Here is a 12,484-nt window from a genome sequence, read left to right as displayed (position 1 = left end):
TAGTGTCAGTAATACTTTGAATGATGTGAAAGGATGCCATGTAGGAAGCTCTTTCAGTTCAGCTGTTAACATAGTAGCCTGTGTTACCCATTGACAGTCCTGTTCTGAAACTCAGTGGTATCTTACCATTCTCTATCATGTGTAGAAAAGTAGGTACCACACTTTCAGGTGGTGTCTCTAAAGTCTTCATGGATGAATACTTCTCTTCTCATAGAATTTTTATCTACCATGATTTAGAAAAATGTCAAGGATTATGACTGCCATTGCTAGACATGTTCAAAGTACTGATGGATTTAGATGGACATAAACACTTACTTACATCAACTTTTTTCCATGACAGTAGTATTTAGTCTGTGTGTACTTATGAAGTTGATGTTGGGCAAGATAAGAGACTACATTGTAGCTGCAGAAGACAGTATGCAGTGTGAGGGCATTCTGAAGAAAATAGGATCACTTTGGGTTAACAGAACTGACCACCTACCTTCACATGTGAGTAGGTTCATTCTTAACCAGATCCATCTTTTTTTTTCTGATGACTCTTAAAGCATCACACCAATTCTTTCTAAATAATTGGTCTAAAGTCACTGTAGACTTGGGTAGAAGAGCATGTTAAAATACTTTCTGAAACCATCCAGGATTGTAGCAGATGGCATAGGTTCCTCAAAAGAGATCCACTACCCAGTTCGGAAAGAAATTGACATGTTCCATGTGAAATAGTCACTGACATTGAGAAAATGTATAATTGCATGTACAACATGTAATAAGTGTGAGAATATGATAAGCAATATGAAGTGATCAGTGATGGACATATATTAGAATTGAGAGAAGTAAGAAATGAGAAAATAAAGGGCTTATTCTCGATGGCTAAGTGTGGTTTTGCTTAGATTTAATGCTAATTATAACAAGGAATCATGTCAGGTTTTGAAAACAGAAGTGTTGTAATGACCGTAGTGGGCAAGAATGACTATCCAAATAGTATTTTGTACAGTGGGCTGAAGCATCAAACAAATGGAAATGAAGAAACAGTGTCAGAAGGTGATATAGGCTTTAGAGATGGTACTGAAAGAACAAAATCATGAGCTAGTCCTAAAATTTGTAAGAATTTTACAATCTATTTTATAAAAGACATATGTTTCTTACATTTATGATGTGTGTTATGCACATGTAACAAGTACAAAGGACATTTTTTTCTATGTGAATCACTCACATGATCAAGCTGTTAATATACTATTTACTTCTATAAAGTACTTATATAATTCCTTAAATTCCATTTCAGTGATGTTTATACAAACATATGCATACAGGTAGGTATGTGCCAGTTACCCTATGCAATTTATTAGACTAATGGTCCCTGGGAATACATTTATTAGCTTGAGAGCTCCTAGAAGACATGAGCTGTTTCTTACCCTAAGTGCTTGGTACATATTAGTTGATCCATATTGAATGGATGAATTAATGAGTTAGTTTATAAGAATCACTTTGTTTAGACATTTTGGTTAATCTCACTTTGATGATGGATAGGTTAAATTCTCTCAAGGAATAAAATGATCAGTCCAAGGTCATCTCTGAGTGAGTGACCACTATTGGTAGAAAATTTAGGTTTTTCCTAAATTTTAAGAAATACACTGTTCTTTATAGTATAATTGTGTGTGTGTGTGTGTGTGTGTGTGTGTGTCTGTGTGTATCCATGTTTGTGCATACATACATGCATGTAGGCACTTGTGCATGCCTGCTTGCTTGAAATTTTGTTTATTTGTGTGTCAGAATTGGAGCCTGGGTGTACAGACAACATCAGACTTACAGCATGTGGTCAGTAGTTGTCTTTCCTAGTGGTAGGAACTCTGGGATGGTACCTTTTATTTTGCTGCCAGTAATTTCTAGTTTAACTGTTGCATTGCGGCTGGATGAGTCTTTGAATATGCATTCTAGCTGGAGGCATGTTGGCTTTACTGCTATGCAGAACTTACATTTTCATTTTTATGTGTTAGGCATAGGAAGCAGGAAAAATCATTTGTCAATTAAAAAAACCTTGTGAAAGGAGAGTCTTTTGAATATCTAAAACACTATTCTGTTTTTGGAAAAGGTTATGGGTCTTTTCATCATTGATTAGTGGACACAATTATTATTATTGGAGGTTAGCTGTTAAAAGTATAAGCAGCAATTGAAAGTCACTTTGCTGTGCATCCGATTTGGTGCTTGAAGTTTCACAGCTTGTATCGCTAAGATGAGTTAAGAGTTAACCATTTAAAAAGAGTGAATTGCACTTGTAATGCTCTTCAGTTTGGTGGGATTTTTAAAGTGCAATTTAAAAGATTGTTCGTTTTTCAAACACAAACCTTTAGGTCTGAAAATCTCTGCTTTAATCCCAAGGTCTGAAACCTTTTTATAGCTTGTTGTAGTGGCCTGGGGATTTGTGCCACTGGGCAGAGTCTAGTCCTGGATATTTGCATTTATTGGGCTTCTTTCTCCTTAGGGTTTAAGTCTCTTCTAGTGATAAATGTGGTGCTGAGAGAGCTGCAGTCACTCTTCCAGAGACTAGGGCACAAGTCAGTGAACTGTAAAAGTAATACAAAATGACAATTAAAGTAGGGCATTCTCTGCTACCTTGAGGGCCTGACAAAGTGGAAGTATTTGACTTCTGATGTGCCAGACTTATTAACATAGAAATATAACATATCACCCACCTCAAAGTCTCACTTCAAATTTCATATATCCAGAAGGCTGCTGAGGACAGAAAGTAGGAAACAACGAAGGTGCCTAAGCAGCCAAAACAGAAACAAAGCACAGAATCCAAAATGCTGCACACAATTCTATATACTGAAGAGCATGTAATTTCTATTTTAGAAGCACATCACCATTCTCTCTACTCAGAACTTATTAGCTCATTTCTACACTATGTTCAGACATGTAATTTTATAGTTTCCAAGAACACAGTGGAGTAAAAGCATCTCAGGTAAAATGGTAGAAGGGTCCTGGCAAGCAGCAACACTTAGGGTTCCCCTTCAAGTTCAAGCTGTAAGTCCCACAAAGATAGTGCTTTGGAGTCACTGAGGGTACAGTTTAAGCCCACATGTCTCAGTATTGTAGGTCTAGATGGGTATTCACAAATAACAAAGGAAAGGTTAACTTATGCTTTTTATACTCTAAAGAGGGCAATTTGATACATTTTGGAGACAAGTAAGAAAGGTCAAGATAGTAAAGTTGTTTCAGTTCTTAAAGGGGAAAAGCCCTAACCTCTGGATGTCTCAGCTCTCCAGAAATATACATTCTTTAAGCACTGTAGAAAAACCAAGGCTTTATTAAATCAAGACCAACCCATCTAAAAAGTCTGCTCTTGGTGAATCCCTAAGGGAAAAAAGCTTCTGGTTAGAAAAAGAATTTGTAGGTGTATTGGGTGATTTTAAAACTGACATATTTCCCATCAAGACTGGAAATAAAAGTTTGCTCTTGACCCATTTTAATGTCAAAATTACGTTTTCAGAAACAAATGTTGTTCTTGTCTCTTTTCTGTGTTTCTGTGTTAACCTGGCTGTCTCATTAGAGATGAGGACATTTCCTAGTGAAATTAATGTGACATTTAGAGAAAATTTTCTCTCTCAAATATTTCATGTTATTTGCCATTTAGAATACTTAGAGATAGGACTGGAATAATGTCAAGCAAATCTTGATTAAGTAAGGCTAACCAGGAGCTAATATATTCACACACGAAAGGAAAGCCCTGTTATTATTTCTTGAAATGTCTGTTCATTCTGTGGTTCTTTAATCTATATTGAAATCACCTTCACTGATAAACTTACAGAAGTGCTATCATATGGTCTGCTGAGCTTTGAAATATTTGACTAAAGCCTGTAGCTAGTTCTTTGTTCATGACACATGGATTTCACCATGGTGGTACATTTGGTTTACTGGAGACACTTTAGAAGTAGTCTGGATTCCAGTGCAATTTTCTTAGGTAGATGGTACTTTTTAAAAAGTTCCTGAGATGATTCTGATGTGCACTCTGAGCTGAGAAGCACTCATTTGAGATGTGCAAGCTGTTTTAGTTCATTAAGACAAGACGGTTTCTTTCCCAGGGTTTTCTATGTATCACTCTTAACTTCACCAGATAAGGAAAAATTGACACTTTCAGTGCACAAGAATTAGATTTGGGTACACCCCTGGACCAGTATGAGACAGAACTGTGTGTGTGTGTGTGTGTGTGTGTGTGTGTGTGTGTGTGTGTGTGTCTGTGTGTGTGTTATGTTGACATGTAGGTGTAGGCCTGAGGCTGGTGTCAGGTGTCTTACTCACTCTCACCTTATACATTGAGGGAGACTTCTCAATGAACCTGAGGATCCTGGTGTCAGCTAATCTGGCTAGTTAGCATGATTCTGGGTATGCCCTGTCTTCACCTCTCAAAAGATTACAGGTAGGCTGCTATGCCCACTTGGCTTTTCTGTGGACTCAGGGCATGCACTCTTCAGTTTTCATGCTTGTACAGTAAATGCTTTACCTGCTAAGGCATAGCCTCAGTGTGAGCTAGAATTCTTGATGCTAAGAAATACAGGCCCATAATAAAATAAGCCTTCGTGACCAGTTAACTCAGATGTTCTGAAGTACTGTTCTGTAGCACTGAAGCCAGAATCATGGATTCTGTTCTCATGTGAATGATTATGCTGCATAGATTGTTTCTTCAATGGCAACCTAGTTACTTTAGGGATTGAGACTGACTGTAAAGGTAAAAAAACAGTGGATAAATTGGAATATCCCCATTCATTCTGAGAAAGATGGTTCTAGAATCCAATTTATTAGAATGCAGCATGATCCATCTGCTGGTTTGGATAATGGAACATTCACATTTGGAAAGCAGGATCCACAAGACTGGAAAATTTACTCATTAAGCTTCCAGAAGAACGAAGATAGAGGAAGATGATATAGTTCAGTGGTACCCCTATGGTATGCTATGCCACCTTGATGGAATATCGTACTGGTTGCACCTGTCAATGGATAGCCAATTTGTGAACCTTAGTGGGTCAGGAGAATTTTTAGTCATTATGAATAGGGCTTCTAGAATTGTCTCTACTACTAACTCATTGAGTGGGATACCTCATGGTGAGCGAGATAAATCATTCCCTTAGGAGTAAAACCTAGTACAATTAGCAGACATAACATTTGTATGATTATTCTTCTCTGCTCAAACCTGTGGTTCTTGCACGGTGCCTGGAGGGCAGGCCATCACAATGCATACAGATGTGATACTTTCATCTGCACAAATTTCTTCTGGAAAATATGTTCTTCTTAACATGATAGTAGCTTAGGATGTTGCTCCTGATTTTTCTGCAAGGCCAGTCAATACCTTCTACTTTTTTTTCTCTAGTGCTTTTTTATATCTATGTATTCCGCCCCCCACACCCTCTTTACTTGTAGAGAATCAGCAAGTTTGGACAGGTACTTGTTCTTTTTTTCCTGGAATGAAGAAAATTTCTGTTTCTACTTACAGTGTCAAGCTCTGTAGAAAGTAGTGTTGGTGTGGAATCTCATTATGAATCTTGATGAATGTTGTCAAATTTCTCTTTTGAATTCATGTTCCTGTGGTTCGTGTTTCACGTAGGATAAAACCAAGGTGCAGAACAATTAAGCAACTTAACAAAGACTGTACAGTGAAACAAAGAAGCAAATCTTGGGATGCTGAATCAATTCCCTGTTTTCACAAGGCAGCATAATTTTTAGGAGCTGATAACTTCTTGTTAAATTGTGTATTGCCCTGAATATCATAAAAAAAACACGTAAGCATTGCCATTTTGCCCATTGTGTTGTTAATATGAATTTGCTCAAATGTTTCTTAGTGAGGTGATTGATGATTGACTTTTTACAGCAAATACTAAAGTCATATTCTCAACACAAATTCAAGTTTCACATCTCCTCCACCAATTTTGTCACAATCTCAGCATTCACTTACCATTAGACCAATTAGAAATGCACTGATCATTCTTATTTTGATTATTTCAAACTATTTTTTCCAAGATCATCAAAACTTACTTGTGCTTACGCTAAAAGGTATCCAAATATCTAGATGACAGCACTGTAAGTAGGTATTGCACAGTCTGTCTTCAAGGAAGAGCTGTGTAGGGAGCACAGACATGTGTGAGGAACTACAGGACACTGGTGGATTTTAATTTCTTTCCCAGTTCTCTCTACTTATTTTCCTCCCAACTATTCAGAGCCTATTTTCTACCTACTCTGTCTACCAAAGGCCCTTACCCTGATTGTTGGCTGTTTAGTGCCCATGTAGTAGTTGGATCTGCTATAACCTGTCTAATTTTCTCCTCTATCAAACTGAAACTTTGAATGCAAGGACTAAATCTAACAGCCAAGGACAGCCAATGTTTGACAGGCAGCCATCTGAAAAAAAAATCTGCTATTTTGTCCTCTACACAGCTATTGTATTTCCATTTGCGCGTACTTTCAGTTGAAGTGATTGCAGAAGGCCTCTAAGAATGGTGGGACTATTTGAATGGCAGGCTGGGGGAAGAGATGTGTTTGGGCATTTGGAGTTCATACAAAGGGTCAACAAGAGTTGTGCTTTTAACATTGGGTGTAAGATCAAGTTTTCTAGGACACTGATTTCAGTATAGATGCTTCCTTGGCTTCTACCTCTTCTAACACTGCCCCCCCCTCAACTTACCCAGACTCTTCCTGCTCAAAAGCTGTTTTGCCATCTCTTTCATCTGGCAGATACCCTGCATTTGCTTTTGTAAAACCCTTGCTCCAGTCAGCTACTGTAACCAGATTAGACAGTAGTGTTTTAATGATAGGAGCTGAGACAGGAGTTTGCTTGCAAACCTCACGTTTCACATGAAAGGCTTTGGTATCCTCTGTGGACTGCCCTTCACCCTGTTTTGAGCATAATACTTGTTTGCCTTTATACCTGTGATAAAACAAAAGGCATCCTGTGTAACTGATGCTGAGCAAATGCCTTAAAACAAAAGGAAGTGCAGAGTTTAAATCCACAGTAGGGGATTACCTTGCTGCATTTCCATATCTTTGGAATAAATATTTTAACATGTTAATTATCTACTTCTAATAAAAATACCTTTGAACTTATAGTCAATTTGATGGGCATAAAATGGTCTCCACTGGGGAGTGGGAAGCAATTAGTTTCTGTAACGATTATGAGTAATACTGTCTCTTCTCTCTAAGTGGTTACATTGTCAGTAGCCAGCCATCTTCTAGAGAATATTTGTATCAAGTCCACCATGGTCTGCATGAATAGGCTACTGCTTTCTGAGGGCCCTCGAGGACCCCAAAGAAGGTATTCATCAAATTGCTGTCCAGCTACAGTTTTGCTTTTGGATTCATTCATTGTTTTTTTGCACAGTAGAAGCTACCCCTCTTTAAAATAGGACACTTGGACTCTTATGAATTATCTTTTAATCTTCTTCTTTTCTCATTGCAGACTGAAAACTATTCTTTTGACTCTAACTACGTGAATAGCCGTGCCCATTTAATCAAAAGGTAGGTTGGTTTACTTTCACATTCCTACTTCTTAGCATGACTTAATATAAAAATAACACATTAATTTTTAAGAATCATGTTCTTTAGGATGTTGTGGTCCATGCCTATGTGCTTATGATAGGAATGGTGGGAAACTTAAAGAAAATATAAAAAATGAGGATCACTATAAATTCCATCACACAAAGAGAATCCCTGTTGGCCTCTTTCATCATAGTTATTACCATCAAAATATATGTAAAATTAGGATGACATAAAATATTTTACTGGTGATTTTGGAATTAACATTAGAAACGTTAGAAAACTTTCAAAATCATACTGATATTCAAATCCTTGTTGCTACTCAGTTTTAATAATAGGGGGGCTTCAGCTTTCGTTCTCTTGTGGAGTTTGTAGTATGTTTTGAGATTGTTATTATTTTGATGGTTTTGAAAATTCAAATATACCTAAATGACAGGTAAAATGTCCTTTATAATACTTTTTAGATGAGAAAGGAAAATAAAAATTTCTAATTTAATGCTTATGGAGACACTTTGAAGTGTTTCAGATGAAATCTGAAATTTGTGTGATTGGTTGGTTACAATTTAGTGATACTGTGAGCCTGGAACAGAGGTAAATATTGACAAGATTCCACCTGGGGTGGTGAGCCCTAAATTCTTGCAATCGGGAGGAAAAGCAGATTGGGAACTCATTGAAGGAGGCAGAACTGAGCAAAAGAGAGAACTTGACCATTCAGATGATGCCTTTTTATTGCTGTTCCATGTAGATAGCCTCTCCAATGGTCCAGTGGTTATTTTGCAGCTAAAATTGAACACTGAGTATATTTGTTAAAATAATAGCAATAAAGCAGAGGAACAAACCATATATTAGAGCTGCAGTGGAAAAAAATCTGAAAATTCTATTATTTTGCTAGCAGTAATCTCATAAATTTATATCACTGTAAGATTGGGATTCAAAGGGAAACAAAATCCTTGCTTGTTGTACAAGAAACTCAAATTCACATAGAATTCAATTTATGATACAGCAGTAACCTCCGAACTATGGTAGATTAATCTATATTGGCTTGGGATAGCTTTGACCTTAAATCTTAAGATGGCTACCCTTGTATTACCAATCAGAGCATAATCTGGAAAAATTTGGAATTGGTGGGAAGAATTCCCTGAATAAAAGGTAAGAAATTAAAAAGTATGTAAGTAATGTATTTTATTTTATTTTAACTAATGTAATTTAGAAAGAAAGAAAAAAAGCCTCTGTATATACACTGATCAGAAGGGCTTTGTAGGAAAATACTGCTTTGTTTTCTGCTTCAGGACTGTTATTTTCAAAGCTTCTTTTTGAACTGGTAAAAACAGTGGACTGCTTGATCCTTATAAGTCTCTGGAGCTAGCTTGTTCTTGGTACCTGGAAACTCTCTGACTAGGTTAAACTGATAATACAAGCCTGATTTTCATAGCCTAGTAGAAGGCTAAGACTCCTGGGGACCCATACATCTTAGAACAGTTCCAAATATCAAACTTACAATGCTGACTTATGAGATAAAGACTTATGTTAAAGCATTTAGCCTTAGAGATACATGTATTTCCACAGCAGCCTTGAGACTCACCGCAAACCTCTGATTTTGATTAATTACTTTGCATGTACTTTTACACATACCCATGCAAAAGGTGCATCCTGGACTGAATGGGCACTTGGAAGAAATATCTCTAGATGTGGCCTAAAATCAAAGACAGTAGATTATTTACCAGTGACCAGCTGATTAAGAGGAAACATCTGAAAGCTTGGACACACACACACACACACACACACACACACACACACACACACACACACAGACACACACACATACACTTTTGTCAGTTACTTTTTATAGAACTGTGATGGTTTTGGGAAACCGTGAAGGTCTTTATGAGGCCAGTTGCACTTAAACAAATGCCAATACCTAGAAAACTACAGGATATTTTGTGTGCTCTCCTTTTCCAGAGAATAAGCATTTCAAGTGTAAAATCAGTAGAGAAAGAGAGGGAGAGAAAGAAGGAAAAGAAAGAAACCAAACAACAACAACAAAAACTGACAGTGGTGACTAATGCTAACACTGACCCCAAGGGATCATGCCATGGGAAAAATAATCAACTGTTCACCAAGATGTTTAAGACTGGTGTTTGAAAAAAGATCCTCGACAGGAAATTCTGAATCTTGTCATCAGTCATAATTAATTTTGAGCAAATCTCTGAAGTTTTAAAATCCCAAGCAAAGTTCAGCCTAACTCTTAGAATTTGTTTTTCTATACACTTTTCTCATCTTACATTCAGTTTTTAGTTATTCAAGGACATTTTGGGCTTTCTTGGCTAGACTTTTTACACACGGGCACTTTTTCTTTCACATCTGTCTACATTTGGTAGTTGAGCACTGGCCATCTCTGGTCTTTTCTCGTAGCAAGATCTATTTCATTTTTCTGATATAAAAACAAATGAAGGAGTTGGAAATACTACTGAAAATACTCATCTAGAGATGCATGGGAAGAGTAATAATGACTTCTGGTCAGTTGAAACATGTGGTCATAATAGAGTGATTCCATAGGACAGTCAGCACCTTAACATTCATCCTCTTCCATTGTCTGCATTTCTGTTTTTGGCATCTGGGGGCGGGGGGGGGGCGCTAATCTCAATAGAAATCCAAAGTGGGCAAAGGCTCAACAGACACGAATTAACATTGAAAAGCATGAGGAGTGGATCTGGAAGGGACAATGAAGGTCTATCGCACATTCCCCATAACTTTCTAGATGGAGGTTTTCCAATATTATATCTCTAAACCTCTGTTCTGAGTGTATTCAAATGAACTTGCCCTTAGGCTGGCCACCAGAGCAGTAATAAAAGCATCTCCATTTACAATACCATCTCTGAAGTTTTATATTTTTCTATACCATTATCTGTAATCTGGGGATATACCCACGGTGGTTTCTGAGAGAAGCCCAGATTAGCAAACTAGGTGAATTGGGGATTTTTTTTCTGGGTAGCTTTTCATCCCACTATGTTTGTATCCCTGCTATCTTCTCAAACTAAGGAAGGCCAGCAGTGCTGCTTTGCCAGGGCTGCAATACTCTTTCCTCAAGCCTGCTCTCTGCAGTGCTGGCTAATATCAACTCCTGGAGTGCTTTTGGAGCCATATCAAGCAGAACATGAGGCTGTAGCTCAAAGAAAACACAGCAGTAATTGAGCACCACAGCAGAGGCAGTTTAGAAAGGAAAATGAGCCTTGGCTTCTAAGCTGTGCATGGTGGTTTTCTTTACTACCAAAACTGCACCAGAGTTCTGTCGTGTCTGGCATGGTGCCATGTATATTGTAAGTACTTCTTGCTACATGTTTTTCAGAAAAATAAGAGAAAGGAGTGGAAAGAAACATGATTTGTTTTCCATAAAAAAGCAGTAAAACTTTTTTCAAAGCATCAATTTCTAAACAATAGTGTGAATTGGTAAAGTCAGTCGTTGAGCTCCATTTTAAGAGAAGTTCCAGTTTTAACAGGTTCCAAGGTGATTAATGACAGAGGTGGTCCATAAAACACTCTGGATTATACTTCCATAAAGCCAGTTACAATAGTCTTTTGACTCTTTGTTCTTAGTCACAAATGACAATTCTCTAGGTATGTGGGATTACCTATTGGAGATTTGACCAGTATCCTTTCAAATTCTTGTGTCTTCTTTGTAAAACTAGTATTTTAAAGGGCACATACAGGTTGTATTAGTGTAATGTTCTTTTATCAAGCATATGTAGAATAACTCTTGTGTATAGAACCCTGGTATGGGTGTTTTAAAATGAACTTGTCCTGCTGCTGGCCACCAGAGCAGTAATAGAAACATTTGCATTTACAATACTATTGGAAACAGGTGCCCCTAATTTATTGTCCCACAAAAGTTGTTTTACAAGTCTCTCATCTCCCAAGAGGTACACAGGTAATAAAGCAAGTGAAATCAGCATTTTTTATGCCTGGCATAAATTGTTATTTGTTTTGGGTGAGTAGCCATTTACCAGGGTGTTTTACTGTTTGCAGCATCTTGCTCACTGGTTCTTAAACTGCCTTACACAAATCCATTCATTAAGCCACTAAATGTCCTTACAAGATCACAGTAAGCGGTACTTAGTTTGTCAGATGGGCAAACTGATCTTTAAATGCATTAACTATCATGAGGTTTGAGGGGGTAGTGGCTATAGTTTGATTTTTCTTCTTTTGCTCACACCAGCAGTTCCTTAGATCATAGTAGCTAATCCTTCACATTTGTAATATTTTCTATCTTTTTTACCTGGAAAAAAACCCCCAGAAGCCCTGAGGTGGGTTGCAGCATTCTGATGTATATAAAATGGATGACCAAATTTTTAAAAGGCAGATTTAAAACCAATTAGGAGAAGTGAGATAGAGATCACCAGCTTCCAGAGAGATAACTCAGTGCAATTAAACATTATGCTTACCTTGAAGCTTTTGAGAAGCCAAGCCAAAATGAAAAGTGCATTAGGTCATATAGATTTTATCATTCAGTAAAGCAAGGACACATATTTGACAGGAGAGATATTTTTCTGTTCCTGAATTTTAGGAGAAATGGCACAAGGAAAAAGGCTGACAATTGTTACAGAAGATAGGAGCATTCATTAAATAAATATAAAATTCTTATACAAATCCCCTAAACACCAGGGCCATACTATTTAATAGTAATGTGAATGAAGTATTAGAATACAGAATAGTGATCATATTACATAATGATAATTTCATTGAACACCCATTTCTATCTTGCTCTTCATGCAAAGCATCTTTTTAAAAATATTCATTTATTCACTTTACATCCTGATTTTAGGCATCCTCTTCTCCTCCCAGTCCCCGTCACACACTCTTCCTCTCATTCTTCCCTCTCCTTCTCCTCAGAGAAAGGGGAGGTCCCCCATGGGTACCAACCCACCCTGGCACATTAAGTTGCTGCAGAACTAGGTGCATCTTCTCCCACTGAGAC

The 12,484-nt window shown here is 37.4% G+C and overlaps 1 protein-coding gene across 4 annotated transcripts in view; it reads left to right on the top strand.

The window, feature by feature from the left end:
- The window catches only part of Pcdh19 (protocadherin 19), a 101,020-nt gene that overhangs the window by 47,045 nt on the left and 41,491 nt on the right, over nt 1-12,484 (top strand). For all 4 annotated transcript variants that reach the window (XM_051142580.1, XM_051142578.1, XM_051142577.1 and 1 more), the window contains one exon: nt 7,436-7,494. In XM_051142580.1, the coding sequence (XP_050998537.1) occupies nt 7,436-7,494 (59 nt within the window). The remainder of the gene's footprint in view (nt 1-7,435; nt 7,495-12,484) is intronic.

This window comes from Acomys russatus, chromosome X, assembly GCF_903995435.1.
Source record: "Acomys russatus chromosome X, mAcoRus1.1, whole genome shotgun sequence".
Lineage (NCBI taxonomy): Eukaryota > Metazoa > Chordata > Mammalia > Rodentia > Muridae > Acomys > Acomys russatus.
This window is presented reverse-complemented; position numbering and strand designations above follow the sequence as displayed.